Source organism: Akebia trifoliata, chromosome 8 (assembly GCF_017979445.1).
Source record: "Akebia trifoliata isolate Shusen 1 chromosome 8, ASM1797944v1, whole genome shotgun sequence".
In the NCBI taxonomy this organism is placed as follows: Eukaryota; Viridiplantae; Streptophyta; class Magnoliopsida; order Ranunculales; family Lardizabalaceae; genus Akebia; species Akebia trifoliata.
Window position 1 is genome coordinate 38,572,928 of NC_141382.1, and position 25,769 is coordinate 38,598,696.

At 34.7% G+C, this 25,769-nt stretch overlaps 1 protein-coding gene across 1 annotated transcript; it reads right to left on the reverse strand.

Annotated features, from left to right (window-relative positions):
• Window positions 1-870: 870 nt before the first annotated feature.
• LOC147396735 (mitochondrial 28S ribosomal protein S29-like protein) lies at window positions 871-20,267 on the reverse strand. The gene is made up of 7 exons (XM_086451823.1): window positions 19,816-20,267; window positions 19,276-19,442; window positions 4,394-4,605; window positions 2,953-3,207; window positions 2,761-2,847; window positions 1,543-1,715; window positions 871-1,456 (listed from the first exon to the last, which is right to left on the reverse strand). Exons 1-7 carry the CDS (start codon window positions 20,196-20,198, stop codon window positions 1,345-1,347), a joined length of 1,389 nt encoding a protein of 462 aa, XP_086307949.1. The 5' UTR covers window positions 20,199-20,267; the 3' UTR covers window positions 871-1,344.
• Window positions 20,268-25,769: the final 5,502 nt, after the last annotated feature.

The following is a 25,769-nucleotide window of genomic DNA, read 5'->3' on the forward strand; positions in this document are numbered from 1 at the left end:
ATAGAACATCCTCTTCAACAATTGATATTATTTTATCAAAAATAGCTTAATAGTGTGCTGCTAATCAAGGAGCCAACAAATTCTAATATGGGAATTTTAATACAACACAGGTTTCTGATAGATCACTAGAGGTTACTTAACTTAGGTATTAGTTTTACGAGGAAGGAATCCCTAAAGAACATCAAAGTTATAATCTTTCCAAACTATTGCTAGTTCAAGCACAACACAAGAAAGTATATCGAGAAAATAATATTGAAGATCTGATGCTTGATGGCCCTCTAGAGGAGACATGGTTGAAAACGATGATCAACAACAAATACAAATCCTCTTCAAGGCTCGATATTGTAGATGATCACTGGTTTTGGAAAGAAAAATCAAGGGTTTTAGGTTCGAAAACTCTTAGTTCCTACAGTTTTTTAGTTTTAGAAAAAAAAGAAAAAAAAAAAAAAGAGAAACAATGGATTGAAGACGGCATTGAAATGAACTAGATATGGGGGTTGCATATCTAGTAGGATGATTGATTTTAGAAGAAAACTTAAGGGTTTTCTTGAACCCACGAGCAAATGGATGTTACATGGTGATTCGTTAATCCTGCAAAAAAACTACAACCGGCTTGTGGTTGAGAAACACAAGAAACAGTGTGAGGACCATTTCTGAATTTTGTGGTTTTTATTTCCTGATTTTTAAAAAATCACCCCAACAATCCCTCCCAACCAAACACCCTCATAGATTCTAAAATCTGATTATGATCAAGAATCGGATTCTAGAATCCGAAGACTTGGACTAAACCTTCACTAGCTAGCATCAATGAAATATATGAGACGAAGAAGAGAACGACAAAAGAAAAGTTCACTCGGTCAATCCACTGAATACAATCACAATAAGATGATCTCAAACTTCAAGAAATAATAATGATCCTGAATCAAAGTTCTAAGCAAATAAAAAGGGCAGTGGAGGATGGATTGGGAAATGTTGAGATACCACATTTTCTCTCAAGTTCATATCCAGATTCAACTACATAAGGTATACCTAATTCGGCAAACCAAGAAAAAAATCTACATATAACAATATGGGCATGGTGCAATATATCACAGGCAAGAGAAAGTAAATTACGAATAAAACGGCTCATTGTTTTGCACTGATTTGATCTGACGAGAGAAGAAAATGAACCTCGTCAATAACCCACATTAGGAAACGATACTTCCTTGATTTCATCATGGACGATAGGCCTCCAATTGGAATGTCATCACTTGTTTTATTGATAAGGTGATGAAAAGCCTAAGGTAGCCATGCGTAACTAATCTTCGCCTCGAGAGTCTTGGAAACTTACCTAAAAGAAACAAGTCACCGTATAAAAGGAGCCAACCATCTCATCTCAGAGCCATTACCATTGGCCAAGTAGTATATTTTCTTCCATTTTTCTTCTGAGAATGCTTCACGGCGTATCAGTCTTTGCCTGTCATAGAAGATATCAATATATGGCCCTACAACCCCATTTGGCGGTCACACTCATCATAAACGTAAAAGAATCAGTAATCATACCTAAGATAGTAGTGGCAAACAGTTGCGGCTTCATCCAAAGTGTAGCGAGGAAAGTCAGCACGAGCATCTATTGGAACATCTGGTAGGTCTTTACGTAACTTGCCCACTGCTGTTGAATGAGAGAAAGCCCCCACCATCATGTCATTATGCATCATGGATCGAAATGCATTCACCTACAAAAGGGAAGGTGGGGGGAAGCCACTTATGATACATGGGTCTGTCCCTATCGTAAGTTAAAGTGAACCCAAGTACGAACAACAAATAGTGATTAAGAGTATCTTAGTTCTCAAGCTAATTTAACAGGATTTGAAGTAACTATCATCATACGTAATGTGAGTCAACTAATAGCAATTTACTCTAGAACAATCAATTCGGAGAGGCGTTATCTTGGACTTTGGTTTTAGAAGAAATTTCCACGATTGGGAAATACCTCTTGTTGTCGGCCTCATGGAAATTTGGACCATGTTACCATATCTAAGGAAGGACGATAGGTTAACTTGGATGACACTAGGGATAAGCATTCTTGGCCAAGTCCTATAAATCCCTATTACAGGTTTTGAGGTAGTCAAAGTTTCCAATGTTGGCTACCTAGAGTAAAAATATCCCTTTCAAGGTCGTCGTTTTTTCATCTGGTCTGCGTCTATGTACAAAATTTTAACCATAAAAAATATTATGATTCTTAGCAATATGGCATAATATTAATTAACTTTTGCTCCACGTGCAAATCTTCTCAGAAGTAGAAAGTCAGCAAATCACATCCTAATCCTTTGTGGGGTTGCATATTTCGTGTGGTCACATTTCATGTTTTTATTTCATTACTTTCAATGTTTCCCTCCTTCGGTTCCTTTGTTTTTTGAGAATTGGCAACGTTGGGCCTTTTGGGAAAGAGAAGGGATTATCTGGCATTTAATACCTTTTGGGATTTGTTGGCCTTGGAAATGAGAAGAATAATCGAGTGTTTGAAGGGAAGGGAAATTTGGTTCAGGAAATTATTATTAGCAATTTGGGTATTGTAATCTTTTGGTACAAGTTATTTGAGGAGTTATTCAAAGGCGTCTTTTTTGAAGGCATTATCCAAATGGGATTCAGTGTGTAAACCAAAGAGCTAACCTAGTGTCACTTGTGTAACACAGTGGTCAGCTCAACCATCATTTTTTCATTATTATAAAAGATTAATCTTATACCATTTAAAAAAAAAAGTAAAGTACATGAACTAACCGTTGCGAGTTCTCTAGCATGAATTGGCCGGCAAGAACGAACAGTTACCGCTTCTTCATACTCGCTGAATGTAAACCAGCTATTATACTGGAGAGGAGCAACGAAAGGAAACAAAAATAATCAAAATTACTATTGTATTGGAACTGAATGACAAATGGCATTGGAAATGGATTGTGGTGCTTTTGATCTTACTTGATCAACTGCAATAAGCACTGGAACATCTTTCACCAGCGATAACTCTTTCCTCAAACGAACTGCTACTCCAACAGAAGCATGTGTGTGAGTAATCCCAGTTTGAATCAAGTCATACAAAGTACAACCTTCGGGCATTGCCATGGAATCAACCCCTTTCATCCATCCAACACCAGCACCCTCTCCCAATGGAATTGGATCAAAGATTTGGCAAGGTAATTGTTGTAAGCGAGATTCATTGCATTTCAGGAAATCCTGGAAACAAAAAACCCTAGCAAAATTTGGTCAAAACTACAAAACATCATTGAGGAGCGAACTTAATGAAACCTTGCAAAGCAGTGCTGTCTAAACATGTCTGCTCAACTACGACAATTTTCAAAGCAAGAAAAAGTGATCCACCCCTTACTCTAATATTAGTGTCATTGACACTATATTCTCCGAAACAAGCATTCCTTGTTATGTAATAAGAAAGAATGTGCTTACTAGTCAAACAAGCTCCTCATTCATCCAATACATTTTATGTTTGTTGATAAATTTCATTAAATAAACATAATGTAATCAATAGATGCTGATAAAAATCACAGCAATTTTCAGAGATTTAGCTGTCACCACAAAAACTCAATAAAGAGAAAAATAGCTTGCCAAAAGAGGGACAGTAAATGTATGGATGGGGAAAAATTCATTTTAAGCATTTTTAGCAACATAAATGAGATTAAAATTCATCAAGAAAAAAAAAACATAAATGAGATTAAAAGCCAACATACATTGAGAAGAAAGATGTTGTGGGTACAAATAGGATAAATGGGCGAGGAAAACATGAGCTAATGGAACAACGATTCTTTAGTTGAGTTTCAGGGCCTCTGTCACTTTTATAGTATCTTATTTTGAGACCAAAACACTGAACTTTGGTCGTGAATTACCAATCATTTCATTTGTCAATAAAAGAATTAGGGAAATAGAATCTCGCTTCAGTCAGACATCAACCTCATATGAAGTTAAGGGAGTAACCGTGCACCAAGTAAAGTTAAGGGTGATCTATTGGGTCCTACTATATGAATATTAAATAGAACTGCTATTGACACCCCAACTTTTTCTTATCACACACCCAATTAAAAATAAAGAAAATAATTGAATGGTTAAGAATAAGTAAAAGTTGGGGTGCCAATAGAAGCTTGCTCATTTTTTGCTAGATTTCTCTTTTTTGGGTTTAGGATTTTATTTGAGCCTAATCATAATTGTAAACACCGAGTATTGTAATGTTGAGACTTGAGATTATAATTTGAACCAAACTGTTGTGACGTTTGAAGAGTGTTTTAATCTTTAATTGGGGTGTGATCAATAATTTAAGAAATTGGGGTGTAATAAGTAAAAGTTAGGGTGTCAATAGTAGCTCTCATATTAAATTGCTCTACAAGCTCAGAAGAAGAATCCAAATATGTACCTGGAGGATTTTTGCAGCTTGGATAGGAGTATCCCAAAGACCACTTTGTGGGTTCTTGTAAAAGAATCCTCCATGAGTCCACTCTTTACCTTTAGGGACATAAAAAACCAGCCAGCCTTCATCGCGAGCCCAGTGAACTAGCATAGAAAGTGCAATACTTTTTCCACAGCTAACTGGACCATCCAAGACAATCTGCTTTCGAACTTTTGGACCTGAAAGACAGGACCAAACATCAACAACAAAATCTTCTTTTTAAGCTTCAACTAAAACAAAGTACATTCTTTAAGTCATAAATCATAATTCTTTTGTGAAAGCTTCAAACTTCGCCTCTTTGTCGGATTCTCAAACCCCAAGTATGTTGAAATTGTAATGCCAACTTTACTTTGTTGGCTAGAAATGGTAGATATCCCGTCACAAAACCAAATTTGTTTTCTAATATCTTTGTTTCTAGTTTCCATCACTCTCTTCCATAACTTCAATGTATGACTTGCAAGTTTGATGCTTTGATAGTGATGCAGGAGACAAATAAGCTGGTTCTGATACAAAATCAGAAAAATCTGCAAGAAGACTGACCACTGAAATCTCTTCGCAAGTAAACCCGAATGGATACTGAGGCTAATCAAGATTAGAAAAGCTTTATAAGTTATCCAAATATTATTAATCAATCAAAATCTCCTCAAATATTCTCATAACCAAACTATTTATAGGAAAACATTACACTAAAAACCTAATTTAAGACTAAAGGTACATATCCTAACTACTCATCCTAATTTTGGGTACCAGTAATGTAAATAGAACTTCCAATATAACTTTGACATCCAAAACATCAGAATCTACCCAAAGTTGTGAAATAGTTGTTGAAGATATTTAAACGAGCTATCTGATGCATTTAAGTAAATGTTCATTAGCTTGATGGGATTTGAGAACATGGACCTCTTTTCTCTGCATTTGTTTATCAAGGCTTTAGAAGACTAATTTTTTTTTTCGATGGGTAAGCTGAACTTGAACCAACAACCTCAAAGTTGTTTTGCAAATGTGCAAACCAACTGAGCTATGATCTATGATCTTCACATCAAATCTAGACTTCCAATCACATCAGTCAACCATTCTTGAAAAAAGTTCGACCATAAACTTCTAGTGCTTGTGTATCTTCATCAGATAACTTTTATATAGATGATTGTAGTAGCTCCTCATGATTGATGGTTGATGGCATGACAATGGATGGTATAAAGATGGTGTTTTCTGATAGTGATGATCAACAATGTGATGACCAGATCAATCTCTTCATGATATCCATATACAATATTCCATGTGTTGCTCACATCAATCTTTGGATCCATCTCTTTTTGTTGATTATATTTGCTTCAATATGTTGATTGACACATGTTCTCTTGGGAGGAACTTGCTCTGATACCAAATGATGCAGGAAAAAAATAGCCACTGAGAAAAAAAAAAAAGTTTTTTTGATCCAAAATTAGAAAAATCTACAAAAATGAACTTAGTCTCCCAAAATGGTAGAACAAATAGATAACCTACCAAATCCATCTTGGAAGGGAATCCTAAGAATACCAAGACTAACTAATGTTAGCAAAGCTTTGTCCCTCTTCAAAGGGATTCCTAAGAATACCAAGACTTGCCACCGTTAGCAAAGCTTCAAAAGCTATGAACATATTACTGATCATTCGAAATCTCCGCACATGCTCTCATAGCCAACTACAACAACTACAAACCCTTACCCAAAGATTTGAGGTCAACAAAATGAATCATATTCTTCCTCCATTCCACTCTGTCAAGAGCCAAGTCGTCTATTATTGAAAGTGAGTTCATATCAACTTCTACTATCTCCATCGACTCTAATTCACGTCAACTTGTAGACATATTTCTTACCTTCTTTATTAACCAATTTGTCGTGTAAATCATCAAATGCCCTACGTTTAACTCTACTTATCACTCTTTTTATTTCTTTTTCCCATTTTTATATTTTTCTAAGCTTTCTTCCAATCTAATTTTTTGCCACGACGTGTAATGGATCTTTTTTTCTTTAATAATCACTTAGGCTTTAAGTATATTTTTCCCATAAAATCCCCAAGGAACTCTTTCATTTCTCTCTGAACTACTTGATTGCACATCATTGTGGTATCTTGCTCCAAGTTTCGCATTTCCAACTTAATCAATTTGTTTATAAAAGTCAACGTCTTTTCTCTTATTAGGTTCTAGTACTTTATTCTTCAACATCCCTTATTTTCACCCCTCTTCTATCTTTTAATGCAAATAGCTAAACATGTACTGGCATAACCTTACAATCATTGCATATTGATACACATTACTTCGGGCATAGGAGTTGCTAAAGGTAAAATTTGTGAAAAAGAACCAATTGTGTTGGAAATACTTGAAGAAGTTATGCAGGGGCTCCTAAATAGAAAAAGATTAATCTGACTTCTATTTGTTCCATTCTTAAATGTAATTAAATATTATACTCTCTTTTCAAAATATTTATTAGCTATCGTAAAGTCATATGCCATCACAAATTCAAGCATTGCAGTTCTTATTTTATATCTTTCCCTAAACCCAAATCCTCAATGAACTTTCATAACCTCCATTTTCCTTCCCAATATGATCATTTAAGTTTCCTCTATCTATTTTATATATTTTTCATCTGAGAATGGGCTACCCGGGACTCGAACCCGGAACTAGTCGGATAGAGTAGAGAATTTCCTTGTAGAAATAGGATAAAAAACCCCTCCCCAAACGTGCTTGCATTTTTCATTGCACATGGCTTTTTCTATGTAAACATCTAAAACTCAGTTCCCTAGACGGAACTCTAAGAAAGTTGAATACTCAACTGATTCAACCACTACGAGCATTTCATAATAACACGGAATTATTATTTTTTTTTCTCCATTATCATTTAGGTATCAATTCCATTTTCATAGTCTTATAAACTATCATTCATGATTTGCGAGGTCGTTGATACGAATATTATCCAAATACCAAATATGATTCGGGTAGAATCAGGCAGCATTAAACACAAGCAAGATACGTAGTTACTTCTTTGAAAGTTTCAAAAGAATGTTATTAATGGAACATGTATGGATAGTAAGACCTTTTTTTTTTTTTTGCCCTTCATAAGCAAAAGTAATGACAATATACAATCAAGATGGATCGCCATCTATCACATCACATATCTCTATCTCCTGTTTGATCTAATCCTTATTGTCTCCCGATTGTCTCTGTGACACAATCGGGAGACAACCTATTACATTCTTGCTGGGAATTACCAAAAAGATTTTTTTTTTCTTTTATTCTATAAAATAGATTCTATCTCAGATACGTCACGGTACGAGATTAGTTGGACTACAAGATCAAACCAGATTATAAAGCAGGACTTCATAAATAATGGTCAACAAATTGGGATTCATTTATCAATAGATTTTTTTCTTCCATTTGAACTCATTTCTATAATTCTTTTAGTTGCCTTGATAGGTGCAATTGCAATGAATAGGGAAGGTATAGTAATGCTATGAATAACCCAGTATCGAATACTCGTAATAATATCAGCAAAAGAACGTTCTCCCGTGCTTCCAGACATTCTGAGCTCCACATATTCTTGTACAGTCAAAAGGGGGATCGATTCCGCGAAAGATGGGATCAGTAAATGGAAATCCACTGATATTTCATCTTTGTGAGATCGTCAATAGTGTACCGAGGGCGTCTTTAGAGTATACCGAATCAGTATAGCTATCCTTCTTCTGACACAGCAACGCAATTTCGATCAGTATCGAAAAGAAGTGGTACATAATTCCTTTCTTGTTCCTTATCTATGCAGAACCATGTGCCTAATAAAACTACATCACGACTACCATCCCACCTCCAACTGTCTTTATTGTGTGGATGAATTGAAGGAAGAGAAATGCAACTAATCAACATAGATATGGACTTAACCTTCACAATCATTGTATGCTCTTATGAATCCAACATCCCAAATCATTTTCGAACCTGGTCATAACATGAATTCAACAATCGTCATAGTCATTTTATATTATCAAGTAAATACAATAGGAAACAACTCCATGAGATACGGCAGCACACCATCTTTAATTAGACGATTGCACCCTATTTCCTCTCCTAACCAAGAAAGAATTTTCCTTGCGGAAGGTAGGTAGACCTTGAGTACCTTTCTAGACCCCACAACCAAAGGAAGATCACACTAACTTACTTTCCCACTCAAACTTCTGTTGTTCAAACTTGGCTTTAAAAACTTTCCTCCACAACCTATTCCAGTCAAATCCAAAATGCCATAACCATTAGCGCAATAGCACATAATTCATAGTTTGCAACCTCCGAGACCATCTTATTTTTCTAGGGTCTTTTTGTCCATGTGCAAGTAATCCATACCTTCACATACATGTCTATTTCACCAAGCTTCTCTCTAAGACAGTGCCCAGATTGTTTCGCCTTTCGTGCGGGTTGGAACTTATCCGACAAGGAATTTCACTACCATAAGATCGTTATAGTTATGACCACCGTTCACCGGGACTTCCGTCGCTGGCTCCTTGTTATCAGGTCATCAACTTCCTTGACCTTCCAGTACTAGTAGGTGTCAACCCCTATACATTATCTTATGACTTTGTGAAGACTTGAGTTTATGGTAAACAATTGCTAGGGCCTCGTCACTACAACCCTCTTTCCTTTGTGAGGAGGCATCCCTTCTCCTGAAGCGATATGGCTATTTTGTAGAGTTCTTTAAGGAGAGTTGTCTCACGCCCTTAGGTATTCTCCACTTACCCACCTATGTCAATTTCGAGAATAGGTACTTGTAGGAGATTTTTTGGATATCTCACTCCTTGAGATCCATGTAATAATAAATTATTCACTCTTCCAGATCCGTGCAGCAATAAATGCCTTACGCCGATTATCGTCTCTAAGGATCTTTTAATTTATGATCGGCATCTCTGTTAAACATCACTTGAAATGATACCGATGTGATGCTGGCCAAAGAGCCTTCGATGATCAACTTGATAAAAATGCAGAGCAAAGAGAATAGATTAAAATAAAAATTCTTGTGTAGCTTGTACCTTGGGGCTTGAGTGGGAGAAACCTCCCTATTTATAAAGTGAGCTTATCAATATGGGGCATTAAACTCAAGTGGAGCTACTCCCCATGTTGTCTAGCATTTAAATAACCATGATACATTGAAAACTTTAGAGACTCACTCCTCATGGTTCTTGTAACTCACATGAGGAGTGGCCTTTACTATGTAATTGCTTAAACTTGGTGAGTACTCAGTTCCTCAAGTTGACTCAATTGTGTTATGTGTCTGTAATTATTTCAAGCATGATATTTGTCATACCTTGGCGGTAGTACCACATTTTGTTGTATTTACTACTCGAGTAGCTTTATTTGATATGGTAATAGTACCTTATTGTATTGCTACTTTGATAAATTTATGCATTTTTCTTAGTATGTCACTTTACTTGAATTTTTTCCAATTGGATAATAATGAGAGATCGCGTCAAGAAGTAAAAGGGTGTTCCAAAACCCAGTTGAGAGACACATTAAGGATCAACACCCATGAAAAGCCTGAACCTTCTTGAGATTAAACACTAGGGGTCGACTCCCATGAGGGGGCCGAACCCTATGGAACACCTTATATGGGATTGGTGAACATGTAACGAGATACGAGTTGTATCCATCCAACCCAAGTACGATCTGACCAAACCCAAAAGAAAAGGAAACCATGTGAGGGACTCAAGATGGTTCGGTCCTCTCATGGGAGTCGACCACTAGTATGTGAATCTCAAAAGGGTTCGACTCCCTCGTGGGAGCTAACCCCTAATGTGCGAAATCTTAAAAGGGTTCAACCCCCAAATAGGAACCAACCCCTAGGGTGCAAATCCTAAAAGGTTCGACCCCTCATGGGAGCCAACCTACGTTGGCAATCCTTCAAGTGGTTCGGCCCCTATCCTAGAAGTTGAACCTTTTGGTAATCCTTTAATGGTATAGCAGAAGTGTGTGAATCAATAGATTCGATACGAATTAAGATATTGTGTTAAATGAAACACACAAAATCAATTTGAATCAATAGATTCAATTGATAAACAAACAATAACTTTGAAGAAAATAAAGCATAAACTAACAGAGAGAAAAGATAATTGAATTGATAACTCCATCATAACAACTTAGAAACCTTCTAAAATACTAAAAAGTAACTTTCCTAACCTATCTATAATATAATAGTAACTATCTAAACCTATTCTAGCTCTATTTAGATATTTCTAAGCATTTCTAATTGTAGCCTAAATAACAGAAACGAATTTAGAACAAAATAAAAACTAACAAAGAATTGTATTCCTAAAATAACTATGCAATAGAAATCCTACTAGGATTAGAAAATAGAAAAAATCCTACTAGGATTAGAAAATAGAAACAATCCTACTAGAATTAGTAAACGACTTAAGATTATAACTAGATCTATAGATGTCCAACATCATTTAAAGTGGTTTGGCCCCATCTTGCAAGCCGACATCTCCCCCCTCTCCAAAGTATATAGGGCTCGACCTTTTTTCAATTTACAAATTTCTCTCTCTCAACTGGGTATTGTAACACCATTCTACTCCTACCGTGAAGTGATCTCTCATTATTATCTCATTGGAAAATTTTCCAAGTAAAGTGACATACTAAGGAAAATGCATAAAGCTACCCAAGTAATACAATGTGGTACTATTACCAATTACCATCTCAAATAAAGCTGCTCGAGTAGCAAATACAACAAAATGTGTTACTATCATAAAAAAGATAACAAAGATTATGCCCGAAATAATTACACACATAATATGACTGAGTCAACTCAGAGAACTGAGTAGTCACCGAGTTGGAGCAATTAAGTACCTCGTATAAGTTACAAGAACTATGAGGAGTGAGTCTTTAAAGTTATCAATGCATAATGGGTCTTTAATACTGGACAAATTGGGGAGTGGTTACACTTGAGTTTAATACCTCATATCGAGGAATTCATTCTATACTAAGGAGACTTCACTCACTCTGCATTTTCATTGAGTAATAACTTAATTGTTGGAGGCTCTATAACCAACACCTCACCGGTGTCTTTTCAGGTGAAGTTTGACAGAGAAGATGATAAAAAATTCTAGGATCCTCGGAGACGACAATCGAAGTAAGGTATTTATTCCTATAGGACCTCGAGTGTGAGATCCGAAAAACTCCTACACTCAATGTATGAATCAAAATAAATTGATTATTGGGATTAGTGTACGAATATCGAGATCCGAGTTATATCGATCCAACTCGAGTGTGATCCGACCCAACCCGATCTTATCCGAAAGATTAAGGAATTGTATGAGGAACTCAAGAGGTTCATCCCCTTAATAGGAGCCATCGTGAGCAAAAACCTCAAAGGGTTCGACCCCTTCTAGGGAGCTGACCCACTAAAGAAGAAAAACAAAGAGGTTCAACCCTCACAAGGGTACCGACCATCACATATAACAAACCCTAAAGGGTTCAACCCCATATTGGGAGCTGAACCCCCATTGCATCCCATTAGGTGGTTCAGCCCACTCATGGGAGCTGACCCCTTTATATTATCTTTAAGTGGTTTTGCCCCTTATCAGGTGTTGACCCCCCTTGCAATATCTTTAAGTGGTTCGAGGTAGTCGTCCCTTCCCCCCTTTCGAAAGTATATAAGAGCTTGGCCCCTTATAAGTTTACAAACTTCTCTCTCCACTGGGTTTTGGAACACCCTTCCGCTCCTATCATTAAGTGATCTCTCACCATTGAGAATTTTTCTAAGGAGATCCACATACTAAGAAAAATGTGTAGAGTTACCAAGTAGTGATACAATTGAGTTACTACTACTACTACCACCAATTATCATATAAAAAAAAGCTATCTGAGTAACAAGTACAACAATAAGGTGTTCGATCGTCAAGGTACAACAAAGATCCTACTTGAAAAACTATAGACGCATAACACAACTGAGTCAACTGAGGGAACTGAGTAGTCACCAAGGTGAAGTAGTTACATAATAAAAGTCACTCCTCATGTAAGTTACAAGAACCATGAGGAGTGGGTCTTTAAGAATATCAACGCATCATAGGTTATTAATGACTTAAATGTAAAACAACATGGGAAGTGGTTACATTTGAGGTTAATGTCGCATATTAATTACTTGATGTATAAAGAGGGAGACTTCTCCCACTCAAGCTTTAAGACACAAGCCACACAACAACTCTCTATTTCAGTTATTTTCTTTTTTCCACTGCATTTTCCTCAAGTACTAACTTGATCATTGAAGGCTCTTTGGCCGATACTACTGATGTCTTTTCAAGTGAAGATTAAAAAGAGAACGATTTTATCCCTAATTTTAGCAATTTCTAATGTACTTAAACTTTTAATGCATTTTTTACATCAAAAAGATCAATATCTACCTAAAAATAATTGTCACAAATCTCTAAACGAGCATTCCAATGCATCTAATGGATTACCATATCGGATGCTTAAGTAAAATAATTATGTTCATTGGAAATTGACGACAGTTACAACCAATAAGAATTGAGAACATGAACCTTTTTCCAACATTTGATGGCAGAAACTCCAAAATATTGTTGATCTTTTGCACATGATCTAGATTTTCGACTACATCTAATAGTATTATGTCTCTTTTGTTCTTATATATAAGTACTATGCCAATTTTCTCTATATGTTGGATATTTTTATTCTTCAAAACATTGTTAAGGCCTATTTAGTCAAGACAACCTACACTTCCCATGCCCTACATGTCTTTAATCTTTGCTAATGTTACTGTCACTATTGATATCTTAATTCTATGGACATATGTGAACTCTCTATTTAAGTTATTTATGTTAGTCTCAGTTTATCTCTAATATTGACCAAAACCCAAAACTGAAGGTATCTCTTCTATTAAACAAAACATGGGGGGCATCCAACATGGACCAAAATAGGGGTATAACGGGTTCATTCTCACAGTTTGGCCGAATTAGAACAAATTTTGTAACACAAATTTCATCCTAATCCTAATTTTTGATGTGGTTCGTTTAAAAATTATTTGAAAAATAACCCCGTTACTTTTCCTTAATCTCTTCTTCTTTAAACAAGAGCCTCTCATCTTCGCCCTAACATGATCTAAGTATTTTATTTTATTTTCCTTTCTCTAATTTGTGCCAACTCATAGACATCGTTCTCACATTTCAAGCTCCCCACCTGTTATATAGAATTATAGATCATCATATGGCTTATGTTTAGCTTCAATTACCATTTTTTTTGCTTTATTTTAGTATTGTTCTTTCAAAGTTTTTTTTTTTTTTTCATTTCTAGTCATTTGACTTGCCTTGTAAAAGATTTTTTTTCTCTATTGACCTTCAAAAATTTCATCATTTCACCATGAAATTCCTCTATGTAAATGTATTTTTCCAATAAACTCCCCAACAACTCATTTTGCCATTCTTTTAATACATTTAATCACTTCATCCCACATGATAAGGAATGGCGCATAAAGTATAGTTAGGAATTAGAGATGAATGTTTCAATGCTTGACAAGATTTTTGCATGGATGACAAATATACTTCAATCCTACTTAAAATTGTTGAAAGGGCACTTAAGGCACTAACAAAATGAAAGAATGTGTAGGATAGAAGTTGAATTGTCCATATAAAATGTACCTTGGTAAATGCTTTGTGTATGTTAATTGTATGAGGTTATAGAGTACTCACTTCTCTTGTAGTTTTCTTCAATCTATAATTGTCTTATGAGAGTGATACTCCAATGGTACAAATGTTCGTAGTAGTATCAAAGGGCTCCTCGAGTATAAATCTTAACATCAAAAGGGGCAATAGAATCAAAATTGTGTGCAAAAGTAAATTACATGGATTGATAGTGACACTCAAATTCTAATCCTTTTCTATTAGAAAACAAATAATATCATCGATAGGCTTCATAAACAGACTTATTCAATCCGAGGGACAACCATAAGATATACAAACCAATGTCGAGAAATACCAAGAATTCAACAATTTAGTACAATAAGCTGATATAAAGCTCCATCGATTGATCACCATAAAAATCTAATTATTAAGTAAATAATCAACATATTTGTTTTATATTATCAAGTAAATACAATAGAAAACAACTCCATGAGATACTACACCACACCATCTTTAATCCCAGGATCGCACCCTATTTCGTCACCTAACCAAGAAAGAATTTTCCTTGCGGAAGGCAAGTAGGACCTTGAGCACCTTTCTAAACCCCATAACCAAAGGAAGATTGCACCAACTTACTCTCCAATTCAAACTTCTGATATTCAAACTTGGCTTTAAAACTTCTGATATAGTCGTTTTATATTATCAAGTAAATACAATAGGAAACAATTCCTTTAGATACTGCACCACGCCATCTTTAATCCCAAGATTACACCCTATTACCTCTCCTAACCAAGAAAGAATTTTACTTGCGGAAGGCAAGTAGGACCTTGAGTACCTTTCTAAACCCTACAACCAAAGGAAGATCGCACTAGCTTACTTTCCCATTCAAACTTCTGATATTCAAACTTGGTTTTAAAACTTTCTTCCACACAACCTATTCCAATCAAATCCAAAATGCCATAACCATTAGCCAAATAGCGCATAATTCATAGTTTGCAACCTCTGAGACCCTAGACCATCTTATTTTTCCAGGGTTTTCCTATCCATGTGCAAGTAGTCTGCATCTTCACATACATGTCTATTTCATTGAGCCTCTCTCTGAGACAATGCCCAGATTGTTACGCCTTTTGTGTGGGTTGGAACTTATCCGATAAGGAATTTCTCTACCATAGGATTGTTATAGTTAGGTCATTCATTAGGGCTTCAGTCACTGGCCCCCTTGTCATCAACTTCCTTGACTTTCCAATATTGGTAGGCATCAACCCCCATGCATAGTCTTATGATTTTGTGAACACTTGAGTTTTTGGTAAACAACGCTCGGGCCTCGTCACTGTGACCCCCTTTCCTTTGTGAGGAGGCATCCCTTCCCCCGAAGTGACAAGGCTATTTTGCTGAATTCCTTAGGGAGAGTTATCTCACGCCCTTAGGTATTCACTACTTACCCACCTGCGTCGATTTTGAGAATAGGTAACTATAGGAGATTTTTTGGATATCTCACTAGTCACTCCTTGAGATCCATGCAATAATAAATTTTTCGCTCCTCAAGATCCGTGCAGTAATAAATGCCTTATTCCGATATTCGTCTCTGAGAATCCTTGAATTTATGATCTTCTTTGTTAAATTTTTTTTTTTTTTGAAAAGTAATCTTCTTTGTTAAACTTGAAAAGACTAATGTGGTACCGACCAAAGAGCCTTCGACGATCAAGTTAGTACTCTTTTACAAGTGCAGAGAAAATATTAAAATAAAAAGTTCTTATGTGACTTATACCTTGGGGCTTGAGTGGAAGAAGTCTCCCTATTTATAAAGTAAGCTCATCAATATGGGGCATTAAACTTGGGTGTAGCCACTTCCCATGTTGTCTAGCATTTAAATAATTAAAGACCCATGATGCATTGATAATTTTAAAGGCTCACTCCTCATGGTTCTTTTAACTTACATGAGTGACATTTACTATGTAATTGCTCCAACTCGGTGACTACTCAATTCCAAGAGTTGACTCAATCGTGTTGTGTCCCGTAATTATTTCAAGCATGATCTTGTCATACCTTGGCAGTAGTAGCACATTTTGTTTTATTTGCTACTTGAACAGTTTTTGAGATGGTAATTGGTTGCAGTAGTGTATTGTATTGCTACTTAAATAGCTTATGCATTTTCCTTAGCATTTTACTTGAAAACTTTTTCAATGGGATAATAATGAGATATCAACACCCCTTCTTGGGCGCCGACCACTAAAAGAGGAAAGTAAGGAGGTTTAACCCCTACAAGGGAGCCGACCCTCACATATAACAAACCCTAAAGGGTTCGTCCCCTTATTGGGAGCAAACCCCCCATTGCATCCCATTAGGTGGTTCGACCCCCTCGTGGGAGCCAACCCTAACCCCTTGTAATATCTTTAAGTGGTTTGGCCCCTTATAGGGTACTGACACCCCTTGCAATATCTTTAAGTGGTTCAGGGTAGACAACTCATCCCCCCTCTCCAAAGTATATAAGGGGTCGATGCCTTTTAAGTTTACAGACTTCTCTCTCTCTCTCTCTCGACTGAGTTTTGTAACACCCTTCTACGTTTATCATGAAGTAATCTCTCACTAGTGAGAATTTTTCAAAATAGATCGACATACAAAGAAAAATTTGTGAAGTTACATGAGTAGTGATATAATGAAGTACTACAACCACCAATTACCATCTCAAATAAAGCTACCTGAGTAGCAAGTACAACAATGAGGTGCTTAATCGCAAAGGTTCAACAAATTATACCGGAAAAACTTACAGACGCATAACACAACTGAGTCAACTCAAGGAACTAAATAGTTGCCGAATTGAAACAGTTACATACTAAAAGTTACTCCTCGTGTAAATTACAAAAATCAAAAGGAATGGGTCTCTAAGAACATCAATGCATCTTAGTGACTTAAATGCCAAACAACATGGGGAGTGGTTACAACTGAATTTAAAATACCGCATATTAATTACTTGATCTATAAATAAGGAGACTTCTCCCACTCAAGCCTTAAGACACAAGCCACACAACAACTCTCTATTTTAGTTATCTTTTTTTTGCTTTGCATTTTCATCAAGTACTAACTTGATCGTTGGAGGCTCTTTGACCGACACTACCGGTGTCCTTTCAAGTGAAGATTAACAAAGAAAATGGTTTTTACATCGATTACCAATCTTGCATAACAAAAATATTTTTCTAATAATGCCTAAAATATCCCTAATTTTAGCAATTTCTAATGTACTTAAACTTTCTACATATTTTTTACATCAAAAACATTAGAAGCTACCTAAAAATAATTGTCATAAATCTCTAAACGAGCATTCCAATGCATCTAATGGATTCCCAATCGGATGCTTAAGTAAAATAATTATGTTCATTGGAAATTAATGACATTTACAACCAATAAGAATTGAGAACATGAACCTTTTCCAACATTTGATGGCAGAATTCAAAATATTGTTGATCTTTTGCACATAATCTACATTTTCGACTACATCTGATAGTATTATGTCTCTTTTGTTCTTATATATAAGTACTATGCCAATTTTCTCTATTTGTTGGATATTCTTATTGTTCAAAACATTATTAAAACCTATTTAAACAAGACAATCTAATACTTCCCATGCCCTACATGTTTGTCGTCCTTGCTAATGTTACTTTCACTATTGATATCTTAATTCCATGGACATATGTGTACTTTCTAGTGGTCCATATGTCTCATCCTATGTTACCTTGTTCATCGGTTGGAATTTGGTTTGACAATCTAGAATGAACCTGGTTCATAGAGGTAGTTTTGTATAGGGTAAGTCATTTATGTTAGTCCCAGAGAAAAAAAAAACAAGTTTATCTCTAATATTGACCAAAACTGATGGTATCTCTCATATTAAACAAAACATGGGGGGCATCTAACCTAGACCAAAATAAGGTATAACGAGTCTTGTGACACAAATCTCATCCTAATCCTAGTTTCTGACGCAATTCGTTTAATAATTATTTGAAAAATAACCTCATATCTTTTCCTTAATCTCTTCTTTAAACAAGACCCTCTCATCTTCCCCTAACATGATCAAAGTATATTTTCCTTTCTCTAATATGTGCCAACTCGTAGACTTCTTTCTCACATTCCTAGCTATTTTTTTTTATATATAAACGAAAGAAAAGCAATACAAGGGGAAGGTTGAGATGACCAACCAAGGATTATTGACCATCATATGGCTTATGTTTAACTTCAATTACCACTTTTTTATTGCTATTTTTTTTCATTTCTAGTCATTTGACATGCCTTGTAAAAGATATTTTTTCACTACTAACCTTCTAAATTTCATCATTTCACCAGGAAGTTCCTTTATGTATATGAATTTTTCCAATAAATTCCCCAAAAACTTATTTTGCTATTCTTTTAATACATTTAAACACTTCATCCCACATATAACATGATAAGGAATGGTGCATAAAGTATAGTTAGGAATTAGAGATGGATGGTTCAATGCTTGACAAGATTTTTGCATTGATGACAAATATACTTCTATCCTATTAAAATTGTTGAAAGGGCACTTACAAAATGAAAGAATTTGAAGAAGGTCATTGGTAGAAGGGGGAAACTATCAAAATTGTAATGCTGACTTTACCTTGCCAATTAGACATGTAGAATCCGCAAAATAAAAATAAAATAAAAAGATTGGTCAATGGTTTTCTTTGCTTCATATTTAACCACACAACCCTATGAATAAGAGTTGAATTGTAAGTTTAAAACATACCTTGAGTATGCTTTGTGCACTTTAATTGTATGAAGTTATAGAGTACCCACTTCTATTGTAGATATCTTCAATTGATAGTTGCTGTAGGAGAGTGATACTCCAACAGTACAAATGTTCGTAGTAGTATCAAAGGGCTCCTCGAGTATAATCAAAATTGTGTGCAGAAGTAATTTACGTGGATTGGTAGTGACACTTAAAATATAATCCTTTTCTATTAGAAAACAAATAAAATCATCAATAGGTTTCAAGAGCAGATTTATTCAACCCAAGGAACGACTATAAGATATACAAATCAATGTCGGGAAATATCAAGAATTCAACATTTTAGTACAATAGACTATCTGACACAAAGCTCCATCCACCGATCAACATAAAAAATCTAATTATTAAGTAAATAAAACTAATTAGGAGAAGCTATTCCAAATGCGATTAAAATTTAATCAAGCTCGCACCTTTACCATCGGAGGACCGCAATGGTGGATCAACGATGCGTCTAAAATTATCTCGAAGATCCAAGAAGCTCTGCCTAACAAGCAATGCACTTCGTTTTGACTCTTCAAACTCCTTTATAATCCCCATCGGTAATCCCTCCCCCAAAACCGCATTTAAATCATCCTCACTGCACCACCACCAAAAAAGAAAAAAAGAAAAAAAATCAAGAAAAATAGCATAAGAAATTTTTTTAAAATACCGGAACCGAGTATTTAATAATATAAGATATACACAAAGATTTTTTTTTTTTTTTTGTTTAATAAAAAGGCTGATTTTTGTGACATTCCCATTTCAGCTCAATATTCATCCACCATTTTCAGAATTCAAACATTTTACATAAGTGGGAGAAAAATTGCTGTTTATAAAGCGTAATTTTTTGGAAAAAAACAATAATTTTTTCTAATAACGTAAATCTGTAATTGGAATTTCCCCTAAAAATCAATAACACAAAATTAAAAAAGAAAAATAGGGGAATTTAAAAGAGAGAGAGAGAGAGAGACTTGAAATGCATGTAAGTGCAGGTATCTCTTTTGGTGAGTCGAGAGAGAGATTGGGTAGTGGTAAAGAGAGGTCGACCATTGGGTCCAAGATCAAGAGATTTGTCGTTAATTTCTCTGGCAAGACTACGAATGCGAGATTCTTCATCGAGGAGATCAGAGTCTGTGCTGGGTTCATCTGTGGCTGGGGATTCTTCGGTTTGAGAAGAAGAAGCAGACTGAGATTTTGATTTGGGTTTCGGTTTTACTTTGGATTTCGGAGCTGAGGATTTAGATGCTTTTGATGAATAATTATTAGAATAAGAGATTAGGATGTTTGGGATTTTTGATGGGTTTCGTGTTCGAATCGATCCAGAAGAAGCTGTTCTAAGTATCGATTGCAGCATTTTTTTCTTTTTTTCTCTTTTTTAGAGAGAGAGAGAGGTTGCAGTTGCCAGGTAGTAGGGTTTTGTGAATTGCGAATGAAGAAAAGGGGAGGAGGTTTAATTTTAGTGATATTCTATTGGCACACCAACTTTTACACACAACACAGCAATCCTTTTGAATTCAACGGTTGTTTATTTTAATTCCCAAAACTTGTATTTCGAGTGCATTCGACACTTTATAATGAATAAAGTAGCTGGTATATGTACGAATTCGGAGATATTAAAAGTGATCAATTCACGAGTTCGTAGGTTATAAAAATGACGAATGCATATTTTGAGAATTAAAATGAATAGTGTATCAAACTCATAATTTCGTCATATTTAATGTACAAAATGGAGATTTGCCCATTTATGTACGAGAGACGATATTGGCACCCTAACTTTCACTTATTGCATCCCAATTGAAGATACAGAAAATATGGTGAATCTCCATTTTGTGTGTTGGTACCATACATTAGATTATCGAGGAGTCAGCTAGCAAGGTCAAGTATAAGTCTTCAGCTTTCTCTTAGGCTGAGAAGAGCTGGCTATTGACATTATGCGTCAAGGCTTGAACACAACAATCAAAATTATAACAAGCATTGGTTTAGGCACGAGTTGCTTTTTCACCTTGTAGTATCATATCATTACCTTTTTAATTCTGATTAGGAATTCATGAAGGATGTTTGCTCTTTTATTTTACTTTATTATGCTATAGCTTTTGTTTCCTAAAACATGTTTTTCTGTGAATTCGTCATTTTTATTATCAATGAATTTACTGATAAAATATCAATAATTTTGTCAGATCAACGATCTCGTTGGTCAATTGTAATTTATCAACCGTTGATTATAAAACGACAAATTCACAAGAAAAACATGTTTTGGGAATAAAAATGAACAGTGTATCAAAATCAGAATTTTGTCTAAGTTGTGCACATTTTGGGAAATGTCCCAAGAAAATAAGTGAATGATTGAGAATAAGTAAAAGTTGAGGTTCCAATAGAGATAGATTCTCTCTCTATTTTTTTTTTTCTAGATTTCTATTTTTGGGGTTTTGGGATTTTATATGAGCCTAATTATACTTGCAAACAATTACTGAAATTGTCTGAACAAGTTATAATGTTGGGATTTAATTTGAACCAAACCTTTGTAATGTTTGAAGAGTGTGTTTAATCTTCAATTGAGGGTGTGATAAATAATTTAAGAAATTGGGGTGTAGTAAGGAAAGTTGGGGTGACAATAACAGTAGTCTTATTTAAACATATAGATTGGTGTGGTATAAGTAAAAGTTGGTGTGTTAATAGAAACTCCTTAATTTTAATTTTATGATTATGCTTCCCTCTCTATCGATTATACATGGTAATTCTAATAACCATTACAACTTCATTTTCAATGATATTTCTTCTAGGGCAGTCAATGGGTTGGATCAAGCAATTGGTCCGGTCGGATCCTAATGTTTGGCCCATCTAATGGTCGGACCAAAAAAGGTCGAATGGGCAAAAAAAAAATTTCTAATTGGACGTTGTTAGACCAGAAATCTCAACATATCTCTTATGAAAATCATCAAAAGAATTTTTACTCTTCAATTTTGATTAATCAAAAATAAAATTCAATCCTAAGCACTGATACCAATTGTTGTATTTTTACAAAACCCAAACACGTTGACATATTTAAAATATCTAGAGTTCTACAATCACTCAATACCAATCATGTGGATTGTTGTCTATAAAATTTAAATTATCATACCTTTGATTGTAAATAATACTCTTAACATTCAAAGGACTGATTATTTATTGCTTTTGACTCCCCAATCTCTAATAGTCACTAGTAACAATAGAGAGAATTCTATTTCAATCCTTAACATGGATGGCCAATCTAGAAATTTTCCTTAGTAAGGAAAGTGTTTTTCTATCAAATAAACCAGTGTGACATGTTAAGTACAATTCATATTTTTTCGTCATTTCTTAAGGCACTTAACAAATTTTCTAACTCATATCGTCGATCTTGATCATAAAATCATGCATGTCACTTAAATCATTTCATATTTTATTACTTAATTACATGAAATTTATGGATCTTAATGTTGAATTATACAGTTGTCATGATTGACTTGTATAGTTGTCATAAACTAATTGTTAGGAAAGAAATCAGAGTGTATATTTAGTTAGGAAAATTATTCTGATTCCTTAAATCATGGGATTTGTAATGGTAGGAATATTTTTTGATTTGGGTAGATTAGTTTCCTATTTTTCTCCCTAAAATAGGCCATATATTTTTGTGTACCAATTATTCTAATTCAGTGAGAAATTATCATTCTCTATCCCTTTTTTACGATATGGTTACTTTTCATTGCAACCTTCATTGTTGCGTTATTTTCTGTTTCATCCTCAATCCTTTTCTTCCAAAAAATTCTCCTCTTGATCACCATGGCCACATCCGAAACCAAGACTTCAAATGCCTTTACTCAAACAGACGAGGTCAACACAAATCAAATGATTGGAGATCTGTAGAATATTTAGGCTACATACAGATTGAATGAGAAAAATTATCTCAAGTGGTCCCAATTTGTTAAAACATGCCTGAAGGGTGAAAGGAGACTCAAAGTTTGAAGTATGGGACGAAACTGATTCCATGATCATGTCATGGTTATGAGATTCTATGGATCCTACAATTAGTGACACCTGTATGTTTTTCACAACTGCAAAGGAGATTTGGGAGTCCACTAGGAAAACCTATTCAAAAGCTCGTGATGCAGCCAAAGTGTATGAGATTAAAGTGAGGACCAGTGCAACCAAACAAGGAGGCAAAATGATGACAGAGTATGCCAATTTACTTAAAAAACTTGTGGCAGGAACTTGATCACTATCGAGTACTTGAGATGAAATGCCCAGAAGATACTGCTATCTTGAAGAACTTCATTGAGGAGGACCAAGTTAATGATTTCTTGGCTGGACTGAATCCTAAATTTGATCAGATTAGGGTTCAGATACACGGCAAGGAGGAGACACCTTCATTGGAGGAAACTATTTCTCTAATTCGGACAGAAGAAAGTCGAAGGGGTATAATGCTCAAACCTCAAGTTTTAGATGGCTCAACCTTGGTGACTAAAATTGAACAACCTCACATGCAAGAAAAGGGAAAACAGACTTGTCAAAATTATCAGGGAGAGATAACAAGGATAATTTGTGGTGTACCTACTATAAAAAAAACGAGACACACCAAGGAGAATTGCTGGAAAATTGAATGGTAAACCACCAAGTTGAGAATGGGGAAACCGTGGAGGTCAACAAAGGTCTCAATCTCAGGCTCATCTGACAGAACAAATCAACCAAAATGAGGTACTGGAGAAAGGAGGACTTAATAGTGAAGAGATTGAAAAACTTGGACAAAGGTCTCAATCTCAGGTAGCCATCCATTTTTAGAACCTTTGATCAAGTCTACAAGAATTTTTTTTTTTAATCTGAGTTTTTTCCATGAAATATAAAAGGGTTGTAGAGTTGGATTGCCAATATGGTAATCCATTGATCTCAACGATCCCTTGTAAGATTTGAAATCTTACAAAGCTAAGTAAGGACTGTTTTTTTTTAAAAAAATAACAGATTTATTATATAAAAAAAGAGCCGAGATTTTCTAGCTCCCCCTCTTGACAAACTCTCCCAAAACTGCACACATTTACGGGGATGTGCATATTTTTTGTTTACTTTTATGATAAAAGAAGTTCTCCTGCTAAAGGTAGAGGAGAGTGTTTGTATACTTCAACTATTTCACAGATTTCATACTTAAATTGATAGATGTTCATCAAAATCAGTATGAAATCCGTGGAATAGACGAAATTTATTACACTAATTCTAATTCATGGTAACAAGAAGAAGACAAAATGGAATTATTTGTAAGTATTCTTCAAAACCTTTGTCTCGTTCAACATAATAGAATGATACTTAACTGATTTAAGGATTAAGATTTATTTTAAACATAGAATTTTAAGGTTTGGATAGTTATAGCTAGGATTTAATTAAGAGAATTTCTATTGCCACACCAACTTTTACTAATGCCATCCCAAGATGTGTGTTGATTCTTCAGTGATAGCAAAAGTTGGTGTGACAATAGAATCTCTATTGATTAAGAGTTGATGTTGTACGATTAGTTTATGGTAACTTTTCTTGTGTCCCAAGCCCCGATTAAAACGTCGAAGCAAAGTTTGGTTATAGGGTTTAGGTAAGTAAAGGTCATAGTTTAAGGTTTAATTAAGAGTTGAAGTTATATGATTATAATTAGTTTAGGGTAACTTTGCTTATGTCTCAATCTCGAATAATCAATTGAGGTTATAGGATTTAGAGATTAAGAGGCTTGTTTTAGAAATAATACAAATATACATCGTATTTTCATAGAAACATATCTCTATCAAATATTATGTACAAAGATTTACCCAATAGACCTCATTGTTGTATTTTTATTACAAAAACTCTCTTGGAGTTCTAACAAGTAATAACTCCAGGGAACCTTACTTTATAAAGTTTGTTTCCCACCAAAACTAGCTTTATCAAGTTTATTACCCAGCAAACCTTGGAGTGGGGATTCACGTCATATAATTCAAATTGATGCGATTGATGTGTTCTTAACATATCGTGGAGTGGATCATAACCTTGTCAATCTGTGGCTATTAAAAACATGATATGATGCCACAGGGTTATAAAGGATAAAATTCTAAGACATCGAAAAAAAAGAGTTAATTTTCACCGTTGAATTTTAGTTTTCAATTTGGGAGATCTGTGGCCATCCATTTTTAGCATTTTCCATCAAGCTTAAAAAGGACTTTAAAAAAATCTTTTCAGTCTAAACTTTTTCATAAAATCTAAAAGGTTGTGGTGTTGCATTGCTAATTTGATAATCCATGTGGGCCCAACGACCCTTATTAAGATTTGAAATCTTACTAAGTTAGTCACACTAGCATGATTTATAAAGTAAGGTTTGTTCCGTAATAAACTTGATAAAGAAGGGGGGTTTTGTAATAAAATTGCAACAAATATATTTACCCGATAAAAAGGATAATTTAATTAAAATTCAATCCAAATAATTATGATTTGAAGTACTAGCATTTAAAAATGATAATTTAATTTGCTAAGAATATTTTTTTTATCAATAAGATTCTCTGACGTGTAAATTAAGAAAGAATTTAGCATTCTTATTTCAACAGAAGTTGAATGAATTAATCGTGTCAATCCACTTTTAGTTATAAATTATTTGTGACTCTTATCATTTTATCAAATTTATTTTTTAATCAAAATTCTAATTGAATGATCCCAATGTGATGGTCTCCGTGATTTTTCCAATCATAAAATTATGAGTCATTGTTGATCTTTTTCTAATTCTAATGAACGACAAAGCGTAAAATAACTGACTTGTTAGGATTTATCTTGACTTCTATGATGAATTTTATACTGCATGGCTCATCATTCACCCCAACGTCTTTAGTGATATTAATCATTTTTTATCTTGTCTTGAAAAATATCAATGAGTCAGTTGAAACATCTTTATCCAAACCTTTCATGAAAT